The sequence below is a fragment of the Pithys albifrons genome, chromosome 12 (genome assembly GCF_047495875.1).
Source record: "Pithys albifrons albifrons isolate INPA30051 chromosome 12, PitAlb_v1, whole genome shotgun sequence".
Lineage (NCBI taxonomy): Eukaryota > Metazoa > Chordata > Aves > Passeriformes > Thamnophilidae > Pithys > Pithys albifrons.
This window is the reverse complement of record NC_092469.1, coordinates 5,529,832-5,556,983: the sequence shown is the minus strand read 5'-3', so window position 1 is coordinate 5,556,983 and position 27,152 is coordinate 5,529,832. Positions and strand designations below refer to the sequence as shown.

The following is a 27,152-nucleotide window of genomic DNA, read 5'->3' as shown; positions in this document are numbered from 1 at the left end:
GATAAATAAAAAGGAGCTGTGAAGAAAACCTGTGCTGGCCAACCCAAATAAATGGCTAACCAGAAAACCATGGCCAGGTTTCATTATCACGTAATGTAAGATCATGACCACCGTGTATAAGCTTCGACTGCAGCAGCAATGAGGGAACAAGCACAAAGAGCACCACGTGTCTGACACTGCCAGGGTGCCTGGGGAAGGAAGGGTCAGCTGTAGATAAGCATCTTTGTCCTTGGGAATACTCACCTCCACTTCTCCTTCCTGGAGATGACTCCTTGAAGGAGCTCAGTGAAGGGATGCTAACAAGATGCTGAGGAGCAAAGTTCAGTTCTGTTGCCTGTATCCTAAATTTTTCAGAGCCTACAGAATTTCCTCGTGAGAAATGATAATATGATCAAGATTCATTAAACATCATCCCACCCTCTTCCCTCCACCAGACCAAGCAAAACAAAGCAAGACTGTGAAAGGACCCGACACCTTTAATAGTTTTATTGTGCGTTCTGTAAGTGCTTAAAGATACCACACCAGACTGTATGCACATATAAAACACAGAGAGATCCCCAAAACTTTTATATTCTAACTCAAAGAGAGACACATTAGATAAAATAGTACTAAGGCAAATAGTACAGAAGGCAAACCATGGAAAGTATCTCTGATCACACAAAACAAAGGCAGGAATGGAAACAGACCTTCCAAAACTGTGTTTCATCAAAAATACTGTGTGCTCTTGGCAACTCTAAAAGAGATTAAAAATTATATATTCTATTGTCAACTTTAAAATATCATATAGAAATAAGCTTTAAGAAGTTCTCAATTCAGAAGAAATTCGAGTGTAACTTTCAAACAAATAATAGGTAGAAAGGGAATAATCAAAACCCTTTTTGCTCCTTCAGTATAAATCAATTGCCAGACCAGTTTGTCATAGATTACTCTTCTTTCTTTCACATATAGATGCATACAAACTAATAAAGTTATTCTCAGCAGACAAAATCAAGTTGTCAAGATCATAATCCACTTCAAAGGTAGGTCTCTCTCTAAAAATCACAAGAGCAAGAAATACAGCAAAGTGTGCAGTAAGTCCCCATATCTTGAATGACTTTTTCTGTTCCTGGTCATCATAGATAAAGCAGTGCATCGGAGTTGAGTGGCCTGATGGGGCTCTGTAGGACAAGGCCTTGTAATTTAAGGGCTTGATGAAGTACTCCAAAGGCACAACAAAAACCTCGCTCACTTCATCTGGATTAGGAGTGGCCTGGAACGTATCCTCTATAAATCCTACAACTGGTGTCACCAAGTTATTCATCTAAAAGGAGAGATAAAAACCAAACAATAAAAACCCCCATCAACAAAACCTTCAAACACTAAGTTTGTACCAAGTGAAAATGTTTTTAAAGCATTCCAGATGTTGCAAAATGAGTACAAGAAGCCTATGAACTACTCTTAACTATAATGCAATTTAGTCCCTCTAATGGCAAGCTATGTAATTTGATTTTAACAATTTATTTTTTCGTATTTGTTAAACATGATTTTACGAATATTCTGTTCATCCTTTATAATCATTCAGCAGCTAAAAAGGCTTGTCAGTCTGCCACAGAAATGACAAGCATGCATGCTTTCCCATGGGTCTTCCTTATTTACTTTGGCAAGCTCTGATTTAACCCAAATTTTCTGAACCACTCATGCTTTATCGTATTTCTGCATCTATTTTCCTAGGATATAGAAATTCCTATAGATACAGAAATATGATTAAAGTATAGCTAGCCATACACTTTACTTTTTGAATACATACACTTTTACTTTTTGAAACGACTTATTTACAGACATTTTAATTTTAAATGTAATCCCTTCTTCCACAGGGAGGCAAAATCTGAAATAGTGGTTTGCATCAAGAGCGCACCAAAATCCTTTAAGGTATGTTCTTAGCTGTATTTATTCACACTAAGATCGATCACTGTTGAGCAGAAAAGAGTAACACCAAAACAGCATTTGTGCTATTTGATGCAAGTCTGGAGAGACTCCATCCAAGTCAGAATCACTTGGAATTCTGCACAGAAAAGACAAAGCAGCATCCGGCAGGTAAAATTTCTGAGTTCCAGAAACATCATCTCTTCTACTTCCTGAGGCAATTTTCTGGAAAACACTGAATATTTGATGGTTTTTACACAGAGCCTCTGAGCTACATGACTTTAATGTTATCTGTACAGAAATTTTAATTTAAGAAGTTAAATAAACCATTTTGCAATATAACTTCAAAACCATTTTGTTTTTTTTTTTAACAGTGAGAGGGTATTGCTAATGGATAGAAAAACAGCAGGCAGAGTAACAAACTGTTACCTGGAGAACAAAAATAGTCTGTAGAAACAGCAACCGTTCTGTGCTATGGGAAAACCCATCTTACATTCCACTGAACATTGTTATTGAAATTGGCAGCCTGTTAATTTACCAACAGCAACCTACACTTCAAAGACACCTCTGGGAGTCTCCCTTCTAGAGCTTCCTATGGAATCCCAGTGCACATCACCTCTGGTGGGCCCCTCCTGCCTGCACAGCCCTGGTGGCAGCAGGACACGGAACCACAAACTTGTGAGGCTACAGCAGGACATCTGATCCAGATTTGGCCTAACCTCACGATAAAGAGTATTTTCCTTTCATCGTTAAAATTTCCACCTTGTTGCTGATGTCCATTGCCTCAAGAACAGTCTGGCATCATCCTCTCCACAACCACCCAGGAGAAAAGATCCCCTGCTGGCTTTGAGCTGAGCACACCCACCTCTCTCATTGTCCCCTTGTAATCTGTGGGCTCTAACACCCTTACTATCCTCATGGCTCTCTTCTAAATTCTCACTGTCTGCCTGGGACTACAGAGTGTCACTAACTGGTGCCCCAAGGCTAGTCTGACAAATACCAAACACAGAGCAAGAAGCCCTTCCCTCGAGGAAGTGGCACCACTTACAAGTTTGAAAAGGTCACTGTCAACCTCACAAAAGAAAACAAAGCAACCTTATTTTCTAGTGGTATGTTCACTTACTTTGTCAATTCCAGGCACCAGCCTACAGATGACTTCCACCTTCTCTGGCTGGAGTCCCACTTCTTCTGCAGCTTCTCGGAGAGCAGTATCAATTTCATCTTTATCACTGGCTTCACTTTTACCTCCTGGAAAACACACTTCCCCTGGTGATCTTCTCAGCTGGAATATAAAAGAGCATTACTGTTAAATATAACAAGTTTTCACATTTCTTCTTGGATTCACATAGATCCTTGTTGGTATTGCAGCATCACTTTCTCAGTCAAAGCTGCTGGAAATGGTGGTTAAAGTTCCTGCACATCAGAAGAAATGTGCCTTAGCAAGAGCTACACAAGAAGGAGCTGAGCCTGTCCCCAACTAATCTATAAACCCTCAGAAACACACTGCACCTGTACAGTGTTGTGTAATTCATACTATAACTACTGCTTTACTATGTCAAAGTTTAATCTTGTTTGTTAGAAACCAACAGATGAACCCACACAGACAACTTGAATAGCAGGATTAAAATACTCGAAATAACAGCAAGGACTTATGAAAGACACAATAATGTACTTTTAAGTTCATTCCAGCAATAGGTTTGTGCATCAAAGATCAGTAAAAATCACACTTAAAATGAGTTTATCAGCCACGTAGCTGTAATTATTTGGACCTTTCTAAGCAAGACCCAAAATATTTAACTGCAGACTGAAAAGTCTCATTAATAAAAGCAGCACTGCATTGACAGTTTTCTTCTTGAAGCCATTGTAAACACCCTCATTTCCCTTCCCGCTCCGGAAACGACCTTTCTTTTCCTGTCACGGGTTTCCGGGAATCCGACATGCTTTTGGCACCGGGAACACCGGAGTGACGGCAGTGCAAAAACACCTGGTCATGCCCTTGGACACACGGGACGGGATGGGCTGTGCAGACCCCTGGGATGCAGGAGGGTGGGGATGGGGCTGTGCAGATCCCCGGGGAGCAGGAGGGTCCCGATGGGGCTGTGCAGACCCCCGGGGAGCAGGAGGGTCGAGATGGGCTGTGCAGACCCCCGGGGAGCAGGAGGGTCCCGATGGGGCTGTGCAGACCCCCGGGGAGCAGGAGAGTCCTCCCAGGGCTGTGCAGACCCCTGGGGAGCAGGAGGGTGGGGATGGGGCTGCGCAGATCCCCGGGGAGCAGAAGGGTCCCGATGGGACTGTGCAGATCCCCCGGGGAGCAGGAGGGTCCCGATGGGGCTGTGCAGACCCCCGGGGAGCAGGAGGGTCCCGATGGGGCTGTGCAGATCCCCCGGGGAGCAGGAGGGTCCCGATGGGGCTGTGCAGATCCCCCGGGGAGCAGGAGGGTCCCGATGGGGCTGTGCAGACCCCCGGGGAGCAGGAGGGTCCCGATGGGGCTGTGCAGACCCCCGGGGAGCGCACTCCGAGGGTTCCCGGGGCAGATGTCTCCGCTCGGAGCCCCGGCCGTACCTGCATGGAGCGCACGGTGAGCAGCAGGTGCAGCCGTCCGTCCCGCAGCAGCAGCGGCAGCAACACCGCGGCTTTGGGCAGCGCCAGGCGGGAGAACTTGTCCCCGACATCGCATTCCCTCAGGCGGCGCCGAGCCTTCTCCCAGAGCCCCTGCTCCGGAGCGGAGCGCCGGGACCCCGCGGCGGGGACAGCGCGGGGAGCTCGGCCCGTGTCCCGCTGCTCGTCCCGCTCCGCCGCCATCGCTGCCCCGGCCCGGGGAGCGGCTGTGCCCGGCCCGCTGTGCCCGCCCCGGCTCCCGGAGCGGCTGTGCCAGACTCGGGCCCGGCCCCCGGAGCGGCTGTGCCCGGCCCGGCACTGCGAGCGGCAGCTGGAGCGGCTGTGCCCGCCCGCTGTGCCCGCCCCCGCCCCGCTCAGCCGGCCCCGGTCCCTCCCGCTCCCGGCCGCGTCCCTGTGCCGCTCGGCTCCATCGATCCCGGTCAATCCCGCCCAAGCTCCGGCCGCGGAGCAGCGCCCAGTGGGAGAAGGGCCGTCAAAGTGCTGCGTTTCTGCCCAGTTAGAGAATCACAGACTGTTAAGGGACTGCAAAGGACCTGCAAGATCACTTTCTGCTAGACCAGATGGCTCACAGCCTGTTAGAAACAGAATTTGGGTTTTGCCGAAGCCAAAGGAACTGTAAGGGAATGGGGGGGATGCGATAGTTCAGTTCCCAACTGCTTTTTGCACCTTTGGAGGGCCGTGGGGGGTGTTGGGCAGGCAGCGAACCGGCCCGACTGTGAGCCCCAATTCCTGCCAATAGGAAGAGGGGGCAGGGACCTTTTGGCTGGGAAAGAGTATAAAAAGTTCTGTTTCTTTTGGTTCTGGGTCTATCTCCTAGGCCAGAGGGACACACCCAATTCAGATGAATTTGTTAAATAAAAGTTTAGTTTTACTTTGACGACTTTGTCCCCTCTAAATTTTATTGGTAAAATGTGAGCATTTCTCACAGCCTCTTCCAGCCTGGATGTTTCAGAGTTTCAGTCTGGTGAAGGCTCTCACATGATCATGAAGAAGAGCCATGCCACACTCATTCTAGTGCAGGTGCCCAATGCACGCTGTTCCTGTGTTTGGTGTTCTGGCTCTCCTTTTTCTTCCATAATTCAGAGTGTTTGAGGGCAGCCCTCTGCATCCACCCTCCCTATCACTGTCACGCATGGGCTCTTCTTATGAGGCTTCAAGTTAGAAATTCTAGGAAGAAAGGGACTGGTATTAGCCAGATGAACACTGCCAGAGAGTCAGCTGCTTACCTGTCTCCTCACAGAGCATACAGTGTTGCACCCTTTCTCTGCACGAGCAACAAGCAGCAAATGAAACACAACTGCACCCCCTGCCATGGAGGCAGCAGAGGTAGAAGGGCAGAAACAACCAGTTATGGGCCTGGGGACCAACTGCAGCACATAAGGTTCTGGGTAGAGAAGGAGGCTCTGCTTGTCCCATTAGGTAGCATAACTAGGGATTGGTTTGGCCCCTTGACAGCAATTCTGGATCTCCCATTCTAGATTTTGCAGCCCTCCGGGGGCTTAGTGTTACATACGATGTCTTTTCCCATTGTCTCTGCACTTGCTTCTGCCAAGGCCAGGTGGTGATCATCTTTCTGTGCTCCTGTATGCTGGGTGGTTCTACTGCCTCTTGGGGGCTGGCTGTCCCCAGGCCTCCATACTCACCCACCCCAGTGAGAGGGACTGAAGGGACTGTGTCAGAAGATGGACCAGGTTCTGCTCAGTGGTGCCCATCAACAGGACTAGAGACAATGGGCAGAACCTGATGCAAAGCAAGTTCCACCTGAATGTGAGGAAGAACTTCTTTCCTGTGCAGGTGAGAGGTTGTCCAGAGAAGGTGTGGAGTCTGCCTCACCAGCTATATTCCAGAACCCCCTCTGGACACAATCCTGTGCCATATGCTCTGGGATGACCCTGCTTGAGCAGGGAGGTGGGACCAGACAGTCCACTGTGGTCCCTTCCAACCTGACCCATTCATTCTGTGATACCCATCAGGAACATGAATTGGAAAGCACTCAGATGTTTCCTACCTGCACTGCATTTGGCCCTTGAAGTCGCCCCCACGCGTGGGGCAGAAGGTCACCTGAAAAATCTGACTCTTGCCAACAGGGATTGTACCACAGCGGGGCTCGATGGAGAACAGCTCCGGGGCATTGACGGCATTTGGAGACAATTCCAGGGAGGATGCAATGCCCTCTCCAGAGTGGCGCAGCTGCTTTGAATGGCATTGACTTGACTGGGGCTGCCTTGACCTGAACCAGACCTTCACAGCAGCAGATGATAAGAAATAACCTGCAAAAAGGAAAAGGACATCTTTCAAAGACAAAATCCTTTGTTCCCAACCACTCTGCCTCCTGCTGCAGGTGGGTGGAAATGATACGGGAGGCGCTTGGAGAACCACTGGCCAAGTACTTTCAGCAGCAGATACAGCGGTGGGGAGCAGGGTCTCCACCTGCAACACACACTCCTGTGCTGGGGCAGAAGGGTTAGTTTTAGACAGTGACTTTGCATTTGCCCTGGAGTGGGGAACTGCATACAGACATGCAGGGCTGCTCACTTCTTCCACCATTGTTTTTCCCAGTCTCAGAGACTTCCCAAAGTAGTGCCCCAATGTCCCCCTTCCCAGTCCTGACTCAACACATGGCTCCCCCAGGAGCCTTGCTCAGCTCCTGTGCAGAGCACAAGTGACAGAGCAAGAACAGGAGGCACTAAAAGGCCGAGAGGGGGCAAGGAAAAAACTCTCTGGCTGCGACCAGGAAGATGTTGGTGAGAATGGAGAGGGGTGAAAAAACAATTAATGTTTTGGGGTGAAGTGGCAAGGTCTTCTCCCCAGGCCCTCAGCTACCAATTGAAATGCCCCAGGCACACTGAAGAGCCAATGCCTTACCCATGATAGTAGGTGAAAACAGCTTCCCAGAACATCTCAATGCTTTTTGATTATCCACACCCACTTCCCAGGAGTAGTTCAGGGCTACATTCCCAGTATTAAACATCTTGAAACTGAAAAACAAGAAGGAGGAATAAAAAGACAACATTCAATAAACACAAAGCATGTAGTAAAGTAACACTGCATGGTGGGCTCCTGGTACTGCTTTCTGCTGAGGAACATCTTCTTCCCCAGGCAACTGTGCCACAATCAGATTGCTGCCCTGGGTGGCCCAAACAAAGTATTTCAAAGTCTGGAAGAGGAAAGGCCCAACACGGTGCCCAGGAGGTTGAGGTTAAGGGGCTCATTCTGGCCTTTATGTCTTTGTTTGACTGCAAAGTCATCCTCAAGCAGATGAGAACAGGTGATGTGCAATGAAAGCAAAACCATGGCCGTTCTCAGCAGAAAGGCATGACAGCACTGAATGTCTCTTTGTACGGCTCAGCAAGATGGTGGCCACCATCTCCTGCCTGGCTTTGCATGCAGGTAATGTGGGCTTGTGCTTGTTTTGGCTGGGGTAGAGATTTTTCCTTTCCAGCTGATAATATAGAGATGTTTCTGTGTTTTCTGAGCAGGGCTTACACAGAACCACGGTCTTTTCTGCTTTTTGTACTGCCAGGCTGGAGACGAAGTTTGGGATGCATGGAGTGTTGGAAGGAGACACAGCCAAGACAGCTGGTCCCAACTGATCAAAGGGATATTGTGCACGCTATGACATCGTGCTCAGTATAGAAAGTGGGGGGGGGAGAAGGGGGAAGGAGGAAGGGGGAGATGTTTGGATTGAATGTCTTTGTCCTCCTCAGTAACTATCCTTGTGATGGGGGCCCTGCTCTCCTGGGCATGGCTGAACACCTGCCTGCCCACAGGAAGCAGGGAATTAATTCCTTGTTTTGCTGTGCTTGTGTGCGCAGCTTTTGCTTTCCCTGTTAAACTGTCTTTTATCTCAACCCATGAGTTTTCCAGCTTTTCTTTTACCCTTCCAGTTCCCTCCCCAGTCCTGCTGGTGGAGGAGTGAGCAAGTGGCTGTGTGAGGCTTGGCTGCTGGCTGGGGTTCAGGTTGCCCCAGCACCCGGCCAGGACTTGGAAAGGATGAAACAATAAATGATTGGTTTAAAGGGAAGAACAGCAGGTGAGACTGAACATAAAACGCAAGCATGGCGTGGTTCTGGAGTGGTCCAGCCCTGGGCAATGGCAGCTCCCACTTGCAGGCCCCAGCCTGGCCTCCAGCACTCACCTGCCCATCGCTGTCTGGAAGAGCTTGGTATTCTCAAACTGAACGACAATTGTATTCAGTTTGAACCTGGCATAGTCAACAAGAGCACTAAGGAAGAGCTCAACCTCATGGCTGCTCTTCTCCAGGAAGGTGTGAGGTGGTTCCAGGAGTGTCTTGGCCACCTGTAGGCAGAGGAGGGAAGAATCACTGAGCAGAGCCCAGAAAGCCAGGCTGAGCAGGGAATCTTTTGGCCTCCAAAATCAGCCACATAGAAAGGCCATTCAGGTTTATTTCCCTGGAAAGTTGACAAAATTGGAGTGTTCTGCAACAGTATTTGTTTCTCCCCACTGATCAAAGCAGTCACCACAGCTATTAATACACCCAAGGGGAGTATGGCCAGCTGTCAGTTCCTGTGCTTCAACCCTGTAGAGTCTCTGACCTTTTCCCTGATCCTCTATAAATCTAGCTGGTCTCAAAATTAGGATTAAGTTTCCATGCTAGAGCTCTGTGGATGGAGACTGACCAGTCCTAGAAAGAACTCTTTCCTTCATGTTTTAGAACAAAGTGCTGTCCAGATACTGTGTGTGGGGTGGGAGTGGGCTATGGGCATTTTGGGATGTGAGCCATCTCACCAGGAAAGTCTCCAACTGCTGATCCTCTGATGGGGAGGTTTGGCTTACAGGACTTAGGATGGTTCAGAGACTCAGAAAGAACCTTCACCAATATGAGTGTGTTTGGCAATAATGACAGTAAAAGCAAGAGTTCCTGGAAATGATTTCTGGAGATGATTTCTCCAGATTCCTGCATACTGTCACACAGTGCCTGAGTTTCTCCATAGTGAGATACCCCACACAATACAGAGACCACAACCAAAATCTCTGGCATTGGTGTAGACAGAGCTCAGAGCTCACCAGTGTACACAGAAGAGCACTTGGCTTGCTCTCCACTTCAAAACAAGAGACAGAGCACAGTGGACCGAACTCCTTCCTGGTGACAAGGCACCAAATGAAATGAAGAGATTTTAACACTGTAAAATGGGATAAAATCATAAAACATGACCTCCTGTTCAACGCAGGCTGCAACACCTGGCTTGTGGCACAGACTGATAGTTTGGCTGTGGATAAAGATCTCTTGTCAAAAGGCTTCCCCCCTCTTGTGTGAGTGCATCTGGTCCTACACATCCACCTCTCCCCTAAAATACCCGGCTGGTGCCCCTCATGGCTGGAGCCAATGTCCAGGGGAAGCAGGAGCTGCTCTGCCAGCAGCAGTGATGGTCTGCTGCTGTCAGCAGTTCCTTTTGTAGAAGCTTGGTTAGCTGTTGCTGGTGTGCTTCTTACCTTCTCCTTCACAGGCCATCTGGCTGCTGGGCCTTTCCTGGTGGCATCCACCCACTCGCCAGTGCACATTCCGTCGTCCCAGTCATAAACCTCCTCTGGTGGCAGCTTGTATTTGATCTTGGCCACCTTACATGTCACAGGGTGCCTTTTCAAGGTGACTGGGACATCAGATTTCAAGGTCACTTTGATATCCTTGGCACAACCAGGCTGGAGATGTCCCACCTAGAGAGAACCAGAGAGTCGAGACCAAACTGGAGTCACTGGCAAGGGCAGGACTGACAGCAAAAGGGATCGATACTGTGAGCAGCTGTGCCAGGAATCTGCACCTCAGTGTGGATTTATGTCAGATTTGATAGAGCAAAGTATGAACAGAAGGTGCCACCTCTCATAACATGGAGCCTTTTCTGCAGGGCTGGCAGCCCTGCCCCAGCAAAGCCATGGCACTGGAATGGGCTCTTGCTGGTATGTGGTTAACTCCCTGCCAGCTCCCAGGACCACCAGGGCAGGGTTTAAGCAACAAGCTCACCTTGGGGGAGAACTGGAACGGGGCATCTGCCAGCCACTCAAACCGCATCACGTCCACTTTGCTGTGGTTGGTGATTGTGAAGGTCTGGTGGTACCATCTACAGATTGCACATTCCCCAAAGTCGATGTGATTCACCTTGATAGCTGTTAAGGAGAGCAAGAGATCTCAGTGTGTGGTGAGCTCCATCTGCCCCCCTCACATGCACACACACACATGTATGTTCAAGTCTTCCTTGCTCCAAGTCTTCCTCTCTCTGGGAGATGCAGTTCCCCAACCCAGCACTTTCAGGGAAACACCCTGACAGGTCTCTACGCCTGTGGCTGTGCCTGTGCACAGTGACAAGCAGCACAGCACACACTGCTCTGTGTGCATGGCTGGCATGCTAACAGGCCACCAGCTCCAGTGGGTGACAGGACAGGCCTGTCTAGTGAGAGGACATGCATGATCAGACCTTTCCTCTTCCTTGCTCTACCTTAGCAGCTTCTCCTCTCTTACCCTCAATGATGTCACTGTCCAGATGGCCCTGAGCATTCTTCTCCTCGCTGTCTTTGCCTAGTCCGGGGAGGTTATCAAGGGTGAAGTCATCATCGCAGCCTTCACCCACCAGCTCTATGTGGGTCTCTTCATAGTTGCCTGCCACTGCCACACAGATCTTCCCTTCTAGACGTTGGGCCACAGTGGGTTTGAAAAACACATCAAACTCTGCTGATTGCCCATGTTGCAGGAGCAGGTAAGGCTTTTTGTGGGGCTTCTTTGCTGCACAGCAATAGAAATCAGAGTTAAGTGATAGAGCTGTACAGAGGAATTATTTTCGTGGGGTACATGAGGAAGAAGAGGTTGAAATCAGTTGCTGCTAAGCACAGGCTCTCCCACCAATGGTTCCAGACCTTCTTCCTGTGTTCACAAGGACTATGCCACCATCACAGATATCACTGCTTAAGTGGCTTAACCTCAGGTTAACACCCAGCCCTCAGTCCATCTGCTTCCAGCCAGCTCCTGTCATATAGAAAGCTGAGCCAAGGAGTGTGATTGGCTTCGGCTGGCTGGTTTATGTGCTCAGGGGCTGCCTCCATTCAGGCTGGCACCTTCCCACATGCAGCAAAGACCTCAGATGGTCTGCTGAGGTGGTGATGGTCCCCCACAACCCAACCCTCCATGTCTAGAAGAACACAAAACCCCATAACAACTTGCTGGGAGCAACCCCTGCAAAGAGTGCACAAGAAAAGCTCGAGGGACAGAGAGACCAAGGAAAGAAACTATGTCTAACACATGACTGCTGCTTAGACAAGTCAAGAGCAGGGCACACATTTTCCTTCTGTGGATGACCACACTGCATGGTTAGTGAATTTACCTTTTCCCCTGGAGTCCTCTTCCATGTCTGCAATGTGGAAGTTGTCTAGTGCAGACTGCCTGCCTTTCAGGAAGAAAACTCCCTGCTCATCCATGACGTGTAATGTAAACTGAAAAAAGTGAACATATGACACAATGACATTGGTGTGAGTAGAGGATGGTACATGGACTGAGCCCATACTGCCACTGGTCCAGCACAAGGAATCCAGACCACCTTCCCTCCTCAAACACAGTGCTCAGCACAAAGTTTAAGTCAAGTCAGATGGGAAAAGAGAGTTTAGAAGCATTTGGATAGAATTGACAGAGCCAAACAGGACAGAAAGTAACGAGCAGAATGTAATTAAATCACAACTAAAATCTAGTTAAAATGTGGTAAACCAAGATCAAATGCAATCTAATGGATCCGGGACATCACACATGCCCACATGGGAACAAAACGTGAGCTGAGAGACAAGGGGGGAAAACACCCCACCACATTTCCTGTGTTGTGTTCAACTGAAGAGGAAAGACTGGACACAAAATCACATTTCCAAGAAGAACTCTGTTCCTGGAGAGCAGAAGTCAGCCATTTGCTTAAAAATAATTTCTTAGACCTGCTCCCACGTTTTTGGGACCTTTCCTCCACAGGACAAGCACAGAGCATTCCCTGAGTGGGTGCTCACCTGGGTAGGTAGCATGCCATTGTTCCGAAGGACCAGGGGGAGTTTCTGTGACTCCCCCAGCAGAAGCCTCCTGAAGCGCAGCACAGGGTTTCCTCTCTCACTGTGAAGCTCTGGGCACATAACTGTCACCTGAGGCTTGTTGCCCTGTCCACTGATAGTGAATGTCAACTCTTGGGGTTTCATCTTCACGGGGCTGCTGCAGAGGCACAGAAACCATTTCAGCTGGCACTACTCATGTCCCACTGGGCAAGCAGTGCAGCAAGGGCTATGCTGTCCCTGGCTGGTGCTCCTGTGCCCCATGACACTGCCCACCCCAACTCCTTTCCAGTCCACTCGGGGCCAGTCACAAGAGGAATCTGCTCCAGAGAGCCAGAGCTTTCTGGAATTAACACTTTCAAATAATTTCCCTTAATTGAATCATTCAGTCCACCAGGTAAATAATAAGGCACCAGGTGAGACATGGCAAATCCCCTGGCTGCAGTGATATGAGACATATGCAACAAGCAAAAGCACACCATGAAAACAGTACAAAAACAAAAAGAGAAAAACAAATCAACAACACCATCAGTAGATTATTTCCAAGGACACTGAAAAGGGAATTGCTCATTAGGGCAGAAAGCTGACTTCTGTTCCTATTCAGCTACTAAAGGGGTGGGGAAGGGCAGGTCAGAGCCCCAGTACACAGGTCCCAGGGAGAGGAACTGGGCTTCTCTTTGATAAGAGCTCCAATCACTCCCTTGATATAAAAATAGCTCAATACACACTGGGGAATCACACAGGATCACTTCATTTTGCAGAAATAAGGAGGAAATCTTGACTTGCTGGCACAGAAACTGCCTCATCTAAGCCTTTGTCCTTGGAAAGTCTCAGCTCAGCTGTTGCACTTGTCAGGATCTTCCAGCTGGGTACCTAATGCCCTCTCTTCATAGTCCTTCACACAGGCTAAAGTACCCTCTTTATTTTCTGCTCTGCTCTAATAGTTACTGCCCCTCAGATCATCTCATGCCAAGTACTCTGCCTAAGGCTATTGAAAGCATTAGAGTTAACAAGAGGAGAAGCAGCTGTCAGAATAGTCCACCCCAATATTTCACAGGGTCAATTACCTTTTTGGGATAACAAGAGAAGCTGTGAAAGTGCATTGGTACAGCTGATCATCTTGTGGACTGAAGGTCACTTTAGCAAAGGCGTGGGAAAAGCCAGGAATGCTCATCTTGCCAGGATCCAACTTGAAAATCTTGCTGATGTGGCTGGAAGTCTTGGGGGAACCCACGGTGTGGCATTAGGAGGAAACATCTTTCAACATGACACAGTATATTCATCTATGCATCACTGGGAACAGCCCCAGACAGCGTGCCTTGCTCCCTACTTCCCTGGGCAGGCTCCCTCCATCCCAGTGGATGCTGAAGTCCAGGCTTGCAAAAACTTGTTTTAAATGCTTGGCATCCACCCCAGCACACATGGGAGGTTGGGACTGCATGAAAAACCTTGCAAATAACCTAGAACTGGCCTTTAAAGAGAAGGAAAAGCCAGCGAGCCTAAGGAAATGCTCTGCTTTAAGCTCTGGCACATCAGTCTGTAACAGCCCCTCTCTGAGTGATCTTTCAAGAGACATTCAGAGGGATTTAAGTCTCCCATCAAAGACCCAGAAGTGTGAACCAAAATTTGCTTGAGACGTGAAATTCAATGCAACTGACCCCTATGGCATTGCTGTTCTCTGCAGTTTGACCTGCACTGAGCTGGACTAACCCAGCTGGGCCAGAGAATGCAATGAATCTGGAGAACAAGGCAGGACCTCAACATGGCCTTTGGAGAGCAACAGTCACCTTGGCCTCTTGTTCTTACCTGTTTAGGCATGGCTTTGATGGAAAGCGCCACATCACATGGGAGACTGCTCCCATTACAGATCTTGAAGTGAGCTGTGGCCTGTTGCCCAACCAGAACTTTGATGAAGGTGAATTTGTTTGCATCTTTGACGAACACACCATTGCCTTGCACCGACTGTAACCTCTGGCGGAGCTTGGCACTGCTGTAGATTGGGTACTGCTCAAAGATGGACGTGATATCATCAACAAGTGCTGCAGACAGATCAGAGGGAGGGCTTAGGATGGAGAAGTCTCCTTGCTGAATTTATCTGGACCCTGCTGGCCTCTCAGAAGGCTTGATTAAGCCCTTTCTGCTCAGGTGACTGCAAACCCCAGCCTTGGATGGGAGAGCTGGCTGTGAGGATGGAGTTTCAGTCAACCTCAGTTTTAAAGGGCATTGCTTTCCTTTTATCCTTCCACGCATCCCTCCCAGCCTCTCCCCACTGGTAGACTTGAAAAGGACTGGAACCTCTGAGGATTTTAAGGTGGGACTTGAGGACCAAGGTGCCTCTCTATTCAAGTAACAAGTTTAAGTGCTGAGCAGCAGCAGGTCTGACCATGGGAACTTGTGGACAGCACGTACCAGGGGAGCAGGACTCGGCAATCAGGGTGAAGGGAATGCCAAGGGGATTGTCCTCAGGGTCTCTGCCGCTGATGTCGATGTACAGCTGCTCCTCACATTTCCCCTCTGGTCCTGCATTGCAATCTACTGTGATCTTCTGCACGCCCGAAGGACGGATGGAGCCGGAGCAAGGGGACACTGTGAACATGCCTACAGACAGGGCAGCCTGCAGAAAGAGAGCCAGGAGAGGCTGATGCCTGAGAGCCATAACTTCCAACACCCCAAGCAAGGAGTAGGCCATGCCTTGGCTTCCAGTTGGGCCCAAGCACCCAGTCCCAGGGCAAAGAAGGATGAATCTGTGGCCCAAAAGCAGCCCCAGGATGAGATGAACAAGCAGGAGAAGCTGCACACCTGTCCCAAGTGGCAGAGAGAAAAGGCTTTGATGTAAAGAATGAAGGTGGTAACTGGGATTCCTCAGCCTCCAGGGTACAGGAGAACAGAAATGACTGAGAGAAATGATGGGAGAGAGGGAGAGGATTGGGAAGAAGAAAAAGCAAAATTGTCAGAGCTATATAGACTGGAACATTTTGCTTCTGTGGTGTTCACAGACCTACACTGTCTGGCAGCCACAAAACACAGGACCTGCTCCCCTCTCTTGATCCCACAGCTCCAGGTCAGAGCTAACACCTGGGACTGTCAGTGGAGCTGAGCAGATAACAGACTCTCCATCCCACAGACCATGTCCTGCCCTGTGGTGATGCACCCCCCCACCCCAGCCTGGGCACAGCAGCATCCTCTCACATCCCCTGCAGCAGCATGTGTTGGGGAGGAGCAGGAGCCACCCACCTGCGTTGAGCGCTTTCTCTCCCTGACCGGAGGGGCAGATTCCTCTTGCTGTGAACTGAGAGGAGAAAGTAGAGACATCTGTCAAGCTGAGCTCCCTGGCCTTTCTCTGAGGCCAAAGCTGGCCTTCCTACCCATAGAGGAAAGCCTTCCTGCTCCTGATGGCTCCCAGAGAGCTGCCTTCAGCACCCATTGCTGTAGATTATGGACAGACCAGCTCTGTCACCAGCTCTGTCCCACACATGGGGGGATAGTGAGGTGTTTTTTTGCTCCCTCTTCCCAAGCCAGTGACACAAATGGACAATCACCCAGGTCTGGCTGCCTGCCACACACCAGTCACATGGCGGTGCCTCCGCAGACAGGAAGGCTGCTGCAGGCCTTCTCTTACCTTTTCCTTTGCGGTGCTTGGCGGATGAAGAATCTGAAGCTGAGCATGCCTGTGTTCTCCAGAAGTAAGACCTGGGATTTCTTGGTGCCCTTAATCATGGCACCAAAGTTTATGGGCGAGGCAGGCTCAATGCTGTATTTGCTGAACACAGCTCTTGCTGACACGCTCACTGGGATGGTGGCAACTGGCTTGCCGCCTTGACCAAGCTTGGGATCAATCACCTGCAACCAGAGGAGGGGCTGTTAAACACAGAAAAGAGACCAGCCTCTACCCCTGTCCCCTGTCCCCACTCTCCATCAGCTCCATCAGCTCATCTAGGTCTCCATCAGCTCATCCTCCCTATTTAAATGCCTCCTCCAGAGCCAGATTTTCAGCTCTGCTTATGAAGCCTCCCAAACGGTTTTGAAAGTCTTTGTGTATGTAGGAGTGAGGATACCCCAGTTAAAACCTTCTTTCCAGAAGACACCTATCCTGCTTATGCTCTCAAGACACAGTGTGCTAACACAGCCTGGCCTAGGCAGCTCACCTGGCAGAGCAGGATGGGTTTGCTCTTGAGGAACAGCTCAGTTGTGGGGTGGAAGAGCACCTCAACATTCACTGGGGGCCGGGAGGCTTTCAGCACCCCTGTCTGTGGCTGGATGGTGAAGTGTGATTCCAAGTTGCTCATCTTGGCACCTCCAGTTTTCAGTTTGAAACTGAGGAGAAAGGGAAGGAATGAAGGCCTCTGCAGTTAAAAGTACAGGTACTACCAGCACAGCCAGGGCTTTGCATAGGACCAGAAAAAAAAAAAGAAAAGGGAGCAGCATGGGAACAGGTTCTAGCCATGGACAGAGGGAGAGTGCAGGCCTGGGAGCCTGAGGAAAAGCTCACCACCAGGCAGCTGCACTCACCTGTACTGAATGTCGTATGTCCCTTTGTTCTTCAGACTCAGGACTTCCTTCTTAGTATCCAGGACATTAATGATTCCAAATTCCAAGTTACCACTTGAACCTGTAGAAAGCCCACAGAAGCCAGGTAAGAAATGGTGAATACTTGTTGAGTTGCTGCAGACCCCACCAGGTCACAAGCTACACAGCTGGAGTTCTTGGATGGCCCAAAACCCTCTTCCACAAGTTTCCATTCTTGGAAGTATTCTTTAGCTACTTGGCTCCCCCTTGTCTTACTCCAAGCATCTGCAGGGTTAGAAGCCAAGGAGCTTGGTTTCCATTTCTTTGCTTCCAAGCACAAATCCAACTACTTTATGTGCTGCACTAAGGCTTTGGGAGTTGCTCACTGTTGTTTCAAAGCACTAAATGCAATCTGCACATGAAGCTGCACATTTCAAAGTTCAGAAGGGAGAGACTCAAGGTTTGTTGGTGCCCTGACAGTGCTTTACTTCATGCAGCTTGCAAGGTATGTGCTTTACGTATCTGTGCCACCCTTGCCTGCTATCCCATCCCCTCCCAAGTGCTTTGGTTGCCCACCTGCCAAGGTAGTACAATTCACTCGGACTACTTTCTTTGGGAGGCATCCACTGACCTTTAGGCATGTTGATGCTCAGATTAACATCATAGACCTCCACAGAGATTTTGATATTTTCAGCATGAACAATGCCCAGGATGTTTTCTGTATCTGAAACCTGAGGAAGCAAGAAACAAATACTGCTTAGACCACTCTTTGAGAAGCCAGCCTGTAAGTCCTTGTCTCTGCCAGCTGCTTCCCCTGTGGCCTCCCCTGCTTGAAAAGCGTTTCTGGACTCCCAAGCTTTCCTAACCTGTTCATCTCACAGGCTGCCCCAGTGGAATTTTGCTACAGTAAGAAACCTTATCAGCCCAACTCCACTCCTACACCAGGGAATGCTGGTGCTAAAGCACCCTTGAGAGGCACAGGGATGTAGAAACAACCGCAAGAAATGTGAGCAGGTGGCATTGACAATTAACCCCCTCCTCTTCAATCCCCTAGCATCCTTACTGAAATGCAGCCCCCTAAACCATGGGGAACAAAATCCCAGGGGAATAGTTTGTTGCTCTATGCAAGAGCCTCAGACAGATTCCAGAAAGGGTATAGAGATAATGCTGCTGAACAACAGCCTTTAACCACACACAGCAGCAAGGTGGTTGTGGATGCAGAGCCAGGGTATCTGGGGTGATGTGTGACAGTATGGGACACAACTGTGTCCTGGGGGGCAGCAGGCAAAGCATCACCAGCCAGTAGAGGAAGGGGATTGTCCTGCTCTGCTCTTCACTGGGGCGACCTGCCCTGGAATATTGTGGCAGTTCTGGCCACCACAATATAAGAAAGATATTAAATTCTTAGAGAGTGTCCAAAGGAGGACAACAAAAATGGTGAAGGGCCTTGAGGGGAAGCTGTATAGGGAGCAGCTGAGGACACTTGGTGTGTTCAGTCTGGAGGAGACTGAGGGGAGACCTCATTGCAGTGACAACTTCCTTAGGAGGGGAAGAGCCACTAATCTCTTCTCTGTGGTGACCAGTGACAGGACTCGAGGGAATGGCCTAAAGTTGTGTCAGGGGAGGTTTAGGTTGGATATAAGAAAGAGGTTCTTCCCCCAGAGGGTGGTCAGTCACTGAATAGGCTCCCCAGGGCTCACAGAGTTCAAGGACCATTTGGATGATACTCTGGGGCACAGGGTGTGATTCTTGGGGCTGGTCCTGTGCAGGGCCAGGAGGTGGACTCGATGATTCTTGTGGGTCCCTTCCAACTCATCGTATTCTGTGATTCTGTGGATGCACCATGTGTTTCAGCAAATCCAGTGTAGAGGCAGAAGTTGGGGCCACAGCACCCTTGTGTCTGTTGGGTGCAGCTCTTCCTGACTCTATCCCTAAGAGCACACAGCTGCTTGCTCTGCCCTGCTCTGCCAGAGAAGGCACAAGTCTGTCTCACCTCTAGTCGAATCATCTTATTACTGATGCCAATCTTCTCGGCCCTGAAATTCAGCTGCACCTCGAAGTTCGTACGGGGACCAACAATGCCCCTATCTTGTGATATGGAGAACTCATCACCAAGGTCATCCAGCCCAGTGAGCTGCCATGCCATGGGCAGTGGGCTGTCATTTATCAGGACCAGGGTCTTGCTGTCGGTCCTGCAGAGACAGAAAGACACTCGGCATCAGCTGCCTGGTGCTCACACCAGCCTCGCCACTGAATGCAACATGGAGAAGCTCTATCCGAGCCTCTGAAACCAGAGTTAAACTTTTTGTCTTTGTCACAAGTCTTGGAGTGCCCGTGGGGTAACTGACCTGTGCAGAAGCAGCTTGTTGAAACACAGCTCCTGAGGGCTGACCCCCAGCTTCACGTGCACGCCTTCGCAGCACAGCTGGAAGACCACTGGCTCCGGGTTCTCTTTAATACAGCATATGAGATTGTCTTCCAGGAAGCCAGCAGAAGTTGGGTATGCCCAAAGAGTCAGCTTCTGTACCCGTCCCCACAAAAGGAAATACAAAGAGCACTCTGTGAGCAGAAGGAAGGGCGCTTCTGCGGTGCCTGCCATAGCTGCCTACCCATCTCCTACCTGTTTCTCCTTTGGTTTCAGCATCATGCTGGGAGGGTCCAAAAGGAATGTCTCTGCTTTGCCATCATTCTCAAAGGAGAAATGCACCTCTGCCTCCATGGGGGAGTTATTGAGGATGGTTATCTTTTCACAGTTGCCAGGACAGTTCTGTGCCTTGTACCTGTCCACAAAAGAGGAAAAGGCTGCAGAGGAGACTGTTGTCTTTACCACACACTGAGGAAATCACTGTGTCCTGGCAGCAGGAAGACCATGGTCTAACAAGCAGGTGAGGAGAAACGATCCCTGTCAGGGGCACAAGGCATGGTTCATGTGTTCATCCTTGCCTTACTTTGATGCCTGCCCCTAGACTTGGTGCCTCCACCCCAGAAGTGTCACGATGCACAGGCCATTTCAACAGTGTTTTACACAATATGCATTTAAAAGTGCCTGAAAAATAACAATGCGCAGGCATATAAGTCCCTTGCTCTTCTTTCTTGGAGTGCCTTCCCTCTAGAATATATAGAAAGGCTTTTGAAAAGACATTTTAAAAATAGTTTAGCTTATCTTTTTCAGAAAAGTCATGAAACTGCGTTGGATTTCATGGGTTACCTCAAAGTCGGAGGGAAAGAAATCAAAAGCATCAATTCTCAAGGGGAATGTGAAAGATAACAAATGACCCTTCTCTCAGGTGCGGAACTAATTTGGAGTGAAAGGGTTAAAGAGGCAAACAGCAATCCCAGGCCATCCATCAGCCTGGCCCTTCAGAGCTCCCATGGAGAAAGAGTGACATGAAAAATAGAAATATGCCAACAGATGCAGTGACATAATTTTTAGGCAGACTTTTTGCAGCAGTGTGGATGCAATGTAATCTCAGGAAAGTGTAATTCCTGCTCTAGGTTCCCCTCTGCCACACACATATTTGGCAGGTCAAATCACAAAATCTCACTAATATTACAGATTAATGAAAGGTTTACAAAACCATCTACAGAATAATTGCTCATTTAGTCTACCTGTAGAGCTCAAAGCACTTCAAAAAGCACCATAAAGTTCATTTCCTGTGGGGTGAAGCTGAGATGTGGAGGGGGATACAGGTTGCCCCATGTCACCTTCGGGCTGGCAGCAGCCTTGGGCCACCAGAGCACCCATCATGTTGGCAGAGCCGCTCTCCTAAGGCTCATTTGCCTGTTGTCTGCTCAAACTCACACATCTGTGGTCCTTCAACCCCATGTGTCTCCCAGGTCTCTGCCTGGGACTGCCCCGGATTGTGCCACTGGGGCCGTGTGTCTCCAAGTATGCCCAGGAGATGGACAAGGCCTTGGAGATCCCCTCCCAACTCTGTATAGGCAGCACAAAGGGAGGCTTGCTCAGGAGAAGGGAACACATACCACTCTCTTGACTTCCCACACAGCAGTGGTCCAAAGTGGAACTGCTTTGTGCTCATGACATATTCCTTGAAGATGATGTCATCCTCCTCCTTGCTCTTCCTGCAGTGAGGAAACACCAGCCTGGGCAGAGAAAATAGGGAAAGAGAAGCTATGAGATGCTCCAAGCAGGAAATCTAGTCAGAAAGCCATAACCCTTCTTGGTGACTGAGCTACCAGTTCAGCCTCCAGCTCCAGGCAGCGGAAGAGATGCTGGGTGACTCAGGTAGCACCACCTGCCCAGAAGGTCCCAAGGGGCAGCCCTGGCTCCGAGGTCAGGGGGAGCAGCATGGGAGGCTCCTGTGGCCCAGCCTTACCGTGGGTTCTGGCTGATGCTGGGGTAGAGGCCGGCGCCACTGCAGGGCAACTGGTACAGGCGTTTTGTTCCCAGGAGCTCAAAATTCATCATCTGCTCAAACTGCCCTGGCACTGTGGTGCTGAAGTGGATCTTCAGTTCTACCTCACCGTGGGCAGGAACTATCCATCGGTACCTTCTTGGCCTGGCAATTAAAAAGGAAGCTTCAGACATTGTTAAGGAGCAAACAAGACAAGGAGGAGGGTCATGCACTCGCCATCTCATGGAGGCACTGGCAGAGGGTCACTGCAAAGCCAAGGATAAAGCACCTCATTTGGCAAGATGACCATGAAGCAGAGGGATCAGCTCCTCCCTTGCAGCTCACCTGGCAGGTTTCTCGAGGCTTAAGACACTCCAACATCGGCTTCTCTTTGTCTCAGGTGAACTTGCAGATGTTACTGGGGAGGAATCCTGGAAACTTTGTGTGCTCTGGATGGAGTTCCGCTTCTCCTTTGTAGACATCTGTCTGCTTCCAGCTTTCTTCTTCCTTGAGGAGCCCTTGCTGGAATTGGCCTCTGCCTCTGGGGCCTTGGCATAAGGGGAGAAAAGGGAGAGAGAGAGGTCAGACATTCCCTGAGACACTCCTGTCCTGGAAAGCAAAACGTGGGTTTGTCAGCCGACAGAAGAGAGAATAAATAAACTCCACCTGCCCATGGATTTGGTCTTATCGGTCTTTGTTCTTGCCTAGGACAGCACTCCTCACCAGGACCCTCTCCCCACCCAGGAGACTCTTATCAAGGGAAGTTGATGGGTTTAAGGGATTTTTTTCCCCCTCTTGTCTTACAGAACTGCTCTGTGTCTCCAGCAGAGCTGTCTTTTCCCTCATCCCTGATGAAAAGGATACCTGCAGACATGGGGCCCCATCATGTCTTCAATGCCCCTCCACAGTGATCCCGTTCCATCTAACCTGTCCCCCGTGTGCCCGTCCAGCCTGGCCCTGCCCTGGCGCCTTCATTGCAGGCACAAAAGGAGCACCCACCACATGGTGGTGCACATTCTCAGCAGCTTCCGGTTCAGTGAGGGTAAAGTGCTTGAGGTCTTCTGTGGCAGGCACCTCCCGCATCCTCGGGTAGGGGACCATGGAGAAAACTGCGCCAGGGGGAATGGGAGGCCCTGAGGGACCCAGTCCCAGAAAATCCAGGATCTAAAACAGAAGAGAAAACCCTGTTTATATTCTGGTCATCTTCATCCTCACACTCCTTCTCCAAAGGCACTGAGCTTTTAGCAGTGGGAATTTTGATTTATGTGGAGTACAAGTGGTTTTTTATGCCCAGTGGGGTGATCAGGACCTACAAGTGGGACCAAGAAAGAAACCTCTCCCATGTGACTCAGCTGAAGAAAACAATGAGCATGAGCTGCCCTGCCCTGGGACTGTTTCTAAAGATTTCCAGATTGAGAAATTCTCTGAACAAATGGGATACTTGTGCACAGAGCACTCCCACTTTCCACCAATCTGAGAGATAGTGAGAACCTCCCCAATTGTATGGATACTTCTGAGCCATTATGGAACATCATCAATGGCTTGGACAAGGTTCTTTGCTTGTTACCACCTGCAGGGACATAATGCTCCAGGGGCCCCAGACCATGGCAAGCTCAGCATCTGAGCCTTGCAGGGCTTTACCTGCTCTGCTGGTGGCAGACTGTTGCTCTCGAGGATCATCCTACACACATCATCAGGACTCACAACCTGGATGTCCAAGCAGGGCACTCCAGAATCCTGGCTTCTGACTGAACCTTCTGAAACTTCCTCTTCTGACTGAGATGACTGAGAATTCTTGCGGCCTCTGTGTTTTTCTAAAGGCTTCTTCTCTGACTTCTCCAGAGACATCTTCTGCCCTTTGTGTTTAGTTGGGCTCTTGTCTTCCTCTTGGTTCAGAGGCACAATGCCCTGAACCCTGTCCCAGTATGACAAAATATGTTTGAGCTTCTTCTGTGAAGATAGATAGGTATTAAACCTCAGGTCCAAGATCTTCTCGCTGTCATTTAGGACTTCTAGGCTTTCGGTTTTCTGGTTCTGTGGTTCTGCGGGTTCCTTGACTGCCACCGGGTGGGACTCCTCTTCGCCTTCCTGATGCTCCTGAGCCAGCAGCCGCTCTAGCTCCCTTCAGCAAGTCAAAGAGAAAACATCCCCGAGAGTCACACCAGCAACCTGGGCTCACTGTAATCCCAGCTGGCCCTGCCCTTCACCCTTTGACCCTGAGGCCAGGCGGAACTGCTAGACCATCTCTGTGGACCTTCCTCAATAGAGAGGTTAGGAATATCCCAAGTAAGGAAGGGTGGGAGGGGACCTCGAGAGCCAGCCAAACCTAAGCCTGGCTATCGTAAGGTCTCAGCTGTGCCACTTCTCCCATAAGGTCCACCAGGACACCTCTGACATGCTGGCACAGGCTGACGTGCCATCTCTCTGCACTGACACCTGAAGCCCTCCCGCTCTTGACTTCCCCATTTAAACCAGCTCACAAATTGCTAACACTTACTTATCCCTCCTACAGAGCTTACTTGGCTCCTCCAACCCCCTTCTCCCTGGGCAGAGCCTGCTCCTTAATGAGAATAATCACTGCAATCAGAAAGCAATGGCTGCAAGAATTCCCCTCCTGCAAATCAGGCTCTGAACAACCAGGTGTCCTGCTGGAACCCAGATCTTCTCCTGGGTTCACCTGCTGCTGCTGCTGAAGGGGATGCCTAAGCTTTTATGGCTGGTGTCCCGCTCCAAGGAAAACCCTGGAAGTCAGCATTGCAAGAATTTCATCTATAGCAGGCCAGGAGTCTAGGGCAAGCCAGCACAGCTGTGTCCCACACCAACCCACCCCACAATCCTGCTGGTTTGATGAAGATGATGAGAATCAACATCATGGACTAAAAGACACTTCTGTGGGCAGTGGAAGGCAAACCCAGAGCCCAGCTCCCTGCAGGCCGTGTCTAAGCCGGAGGGTTCACCACTCAAATGGAGAGATGTTCTCATTTAAACAGAGGAAAGTCCTTCCCTCTTGGGAACCAGGGAGCTGAAACTTGCCATCCTTGTGCTGCTCCTGGCCTTTGCTCTTGAACCCCTCTAAGCTCATTCCCTGGAACAGGGAAGCCCTCCAGGGACACTACCACGAGGAGTAACCCATGGAAGGCTTATTTACCTCTGCTTCCGCTCACGCTGGAGTTGTCGTATTTTGTTATTAAGCAGAGTTTTCTGGTCCTCAGGGAGAGCATCATACTCGTCCTCATCCACATTCCAGAGACGTTCTTCTTCCCTCCTGGCAGCTTCTTCTTCCTCCCGTGCTTCAGCACAGAGCATAAAAGAAACCATTAATGACTGCAAGCAGACCTTGGTGCTCTGAGTCAGCTGTGAGGATTCACGGCTCTTTCCTCACCCAGCCTCTCATGGTGCCAGGAGACACTGAGGAGCTCATATCCCTGCTCCAAAATTCAGATAATTCCCCAAATTATGGCTGGGCAATGAGTCCCTGTGCCTGCCTGGCTCAGGTGCACCACAGCTGTGGACAGCTGGCTGGTGGTTAGTCACTGAGCCATGCCAGCTTGCACTTGTACCCAAGCTTTAATGTTTGAGATTAAGGTGAGTCTTACAGCCTGAGATCTGCTGTATTTCAAGAAATCGTGAGCTGAGTGCTGGCTATACTGAGGCAGAAGGTGGAAGGATTAATAAAAACATTTCTTACAAGCTCTGCTGCAACCCCAGATACACACAGGTAAGGGTGAGGGCGTGAGAGAGATTTGAGAGGAATGGAGATATCTCACCTTTCTGCTCTTTTTCAGCTGCCTCCCTCTCTTTTGCAGCTATCTGATTGCCTTTCCAAAGAGCATAATCTTGGAAGACGTTGACAGCGAAGATATGAGGGCAATTGCTGACAGCTTTGAGCACGCACAGGAGAGAGGACGTCAGGCTGCTGGCAAAGAGAGTCTCCAGGCCATCAAACACCACTCCCTTCTGGCAGTCACTCAGCTGCCAGTACAGACAAGAAGGAAGAACGAGTCAGCCATCACATGTGTTGGGCTCCCAGTTGGTGAGTAAATGCAGATGTGTCAGGACAGCAGCCACTGTCATTCCAAGTGCATTAGCTAAGACCAGCTTGGATCCTGCCCTAAGCTCTACCAACTCAGGGCATCTGCAGCTTTCCCTAAGGATCCCTGCATGAGGCACAGGATCCTCCAAAGGCAGATACAGACCTCCTCCTCCTCTCTGAGTCATACCTCACTGGCTGTCTCTCTCGAGCAGGAATGCCTCCATTTCCCCCATGCCACGTACCTTCAGCCTTTCAGAAATAATGTCCACCAGCAAGTCCTCGGGCAGCACACAGCTCAAACAGTCCACCTTTTCCCCGGTGATGGTGGTGATGGTCAGCCACTGTGGTGATGGAGCAGTGAGGGTTGATGTCTGGAGTGTTCAACATCATAAGAAAAATACACCCCTGCAGAAAGTCCTGAACAATTCCCACTGCTGGGCTGAGAGCTGGCATTCCTCACTACCAGAGACAAGAACAGCCCTGCAGTGCCTCCCACAGCTTTGCTTGCTGCCTGCAGCCATAACAGCCAGGACTGCACTTTGCCAACAAGTCACTAAAGAACCAATGGAGTTTTTCTGCCAGAGCACATTCCCACCCCAAGCCATGCCCAGCTGGCTCTTGGCACTACAGACTCCCGCACCAGGCCCTTAGTGACAGAGCCCCCACTGGAAGCAGCCCCTTCCCATCTTTGTGGGAACAGAAAGGTCCCAGGCATCAACCAGTGCAATCATGTTTCACCTTGGAGGTCAACGAAAACTTTCTGTCAGTTTTGTCGGATGCTGTCTTCTTGCTTGCTGAAGCATGTCCAACACTGTGGGACTTCTGGCTGACTTTGTCCCCAGCACGGGGCAGGCTTTTCTTGGCCTGAGCACTGGCCCTAGCCTTTTTACCTGCAGAGTGGACAGATGGTTCAGCAGGACTGTGAGGAGCAAGCAGGCACCTTCCACCCCAATGGGCACAGCCCTGACCTCTGGAAGGGACATGGCATTCGTTCCCCCAGCCAGCTGAGCACTATCAGTACTGCCTCCCACAAGCAGCTCCTTCCCTGCACCTCTTATCAGCATGAGGAAGCACACCATCCCATACTGGATTTTAAAGTCAGCTCTAGGTCCCTCCTAACAAATGTGCACACAAATGACACTGTTTGCAGAGTAATTCCCTTATGGATCAAGGCAAAGATTCCTCCAGGACCATTGTTTGCATCCCTTGCACCTATCCTGCATTTTCACATGGAGACTGTAACAAGCAGATGCACCTCAGCTGCATCACCCATCTCTGCTGGAGTTAAATCCTCCATGTTGGAAAACCTCAGCTGGGATCCAGGCCCTTCTTCCTTGCACCAGCTCCGAACCCAACCAGGTTCAAAAGGGAGCAAAGAAAAACTTCCCCCCACACTCACCAGATCTGGCCTCACCCTGCAGAGCTCAGGGCACTAACTGCCCAGTAAAGTTTCCTAAAAGTCTCCAGTCTCATCTGGAGAACAGCACAATGTGCACAGCATATGTCTCTCATCGGAAACTCTGCTGGGAGGTTACTCTTCCCTTCCTCTCACATTGGCAAAGCCACACTCGTAGTTGTCTTACACTTAATGAGCTACTTCAGAGGCTTGTTAAAGTGGGGAATAGTTCTGCGTGCTGCCCATGAGGAGCAAGCTGGATTCAGCTTTGAGAAAAAAATTCAGAGAAAGAGACAGGCGTGCTTCACCACCT

General features: G+C 49.9%; 2 protein-coding genes across 2 annotated transcripts in view; both read right to left on the bottom strand.

The window, feature by feature from the left end:
* Window positions 1–456: 456 nt before the first annotated feature.
* Window positions 457–4,858, bottom strand: NUDT7 (nudix hydrolase 7). The gene is made up of 3 exons (XM_071567576.1): window positions 4,465–4,858; window positions 3,026–3,184; window positions 457–1,300 (listed from the first exon to the last, which is right to left on the bottom strand). The coding sequence occupies exons 1-3, from the start codon at window positions 4,702–4,704 to the stop codon at window positions 917–919; spliced, it is 783 nt and encodes a 260-aa protein (XP_071423677.1). The 5' UTR covers window positions 4,705–4,858; the 3' UTR covers window positions 457–916.
* A 515-nt stretch (window positions 4,859–5,373) lies between these two features.
* The window catches only part of LOC139677678 (hydrocephalus-inducing protein homolog), a 61,571-nt gene continuing 39,792 nt past the window's right edge, over window positions 5,374–27,152 (bottom strand). Inside the window, exons 37-66 of the mRNA XM_071567873.1 lie at window positions 26,182–26,333; window positions 25,686–25,814; window positions 25,178–25,382; window positions 24,559–24,700; window positions 23,052–23,532; window positions 22,410–22,574; window positions 21,756–21,958; window positions 21,393–21,575; window positions 21,040–21,159; window positions 19,676–19,835; window positions 19,404–19,576; window positions 19,049–19,247; window positions 17,687–17,786; window positions 17,059–17,158; window positions 16,695–16,863; window positions 16,169–16,389; window positions 15,784–15,838; window positions 15,363–15,443; window positions 14,959–15,322; window positions 14,356–14,588; window positions 13,617–13,768; window positions 12,514–12,709; window positions 11,853–11,961; window positions 10,997–11,257; window positions 10,502–10,644; window positions 9,976–10,197; window positions 8,660–8,820; window positions 7,387–7,499; window positions 6,530–6,791; window positions 5,374–5,688 (exon numbers count right to left, since the gene is read on the bottom strand). Of these exons, the coding sequence (XP_071423974.1) occupies window positions 5,601–5,688; window positions 6,530–6,791; window positions 7,387–7,499; window positions 8,660–8,820; window positions 9,976–10,197; window positions 10,502–10,644; window positions 10,997–11,257; window positions 11,853–11,961; window positions 12,514–12,709; window positions 13,617–13,768; window positions 14,356–14,588; window positions 14,959–15,322; window positions 15,363–15,443; window positions 15,784–15,838; window positions 16,169–16,389; window positions 16,695–16,863; window positions 17,059–17,158; window positions 17,687–17,786; window positions 19,049–19,247; window positions 19,404–19,576; window positions 19,676–19,835; window positions 21,040–21,159; window positions 21,393–21,575; window positions 21,756–21,958; window positions 22,410–22,574; window positions 23,052–23,532; window positions 24,559–24,700; window positions 25,178–25,382; window positions 25,686–25,814; window positions 26,182–26,333 (5,342 nt within the window). The 3' untranslated portion in view covers window positions 5,374–5,600. The remainder of the gene's footprint in view (window positions 5,689–6,529; window positions 6,792–7,386; window positions 7,500–8,659; window positions 8,821–9,975; window positions 10,198–10,501; window positions 10,645–10,996; window positions 11,258–11,852; window positions 11,962–12,513; window positions 12,710–13,616; window positions 13,769–14,355; window positions 14,589–14,958; window positions 15,323–15,362; window positions 15,444–15,783; window positions 15,839–16,168; window positions 16,390–16,694; window positions 16,864–17,058; window positions 17,159–17,686; window positions 17,787–19,048; window positions 19,248–19,403; window positions 19,577–19,675; window positions 19,836–21,039; window positions 21,160–21,392; window positions 21,576–21,755; window positions 21,959–22,409; window positions 22,575–23,051; window positions 23,533–24,558; window positions 24,701–25,177; window positions 25,383–25,685; window positions 25,815–26,181; window positions 26,334–27,152) is intronic.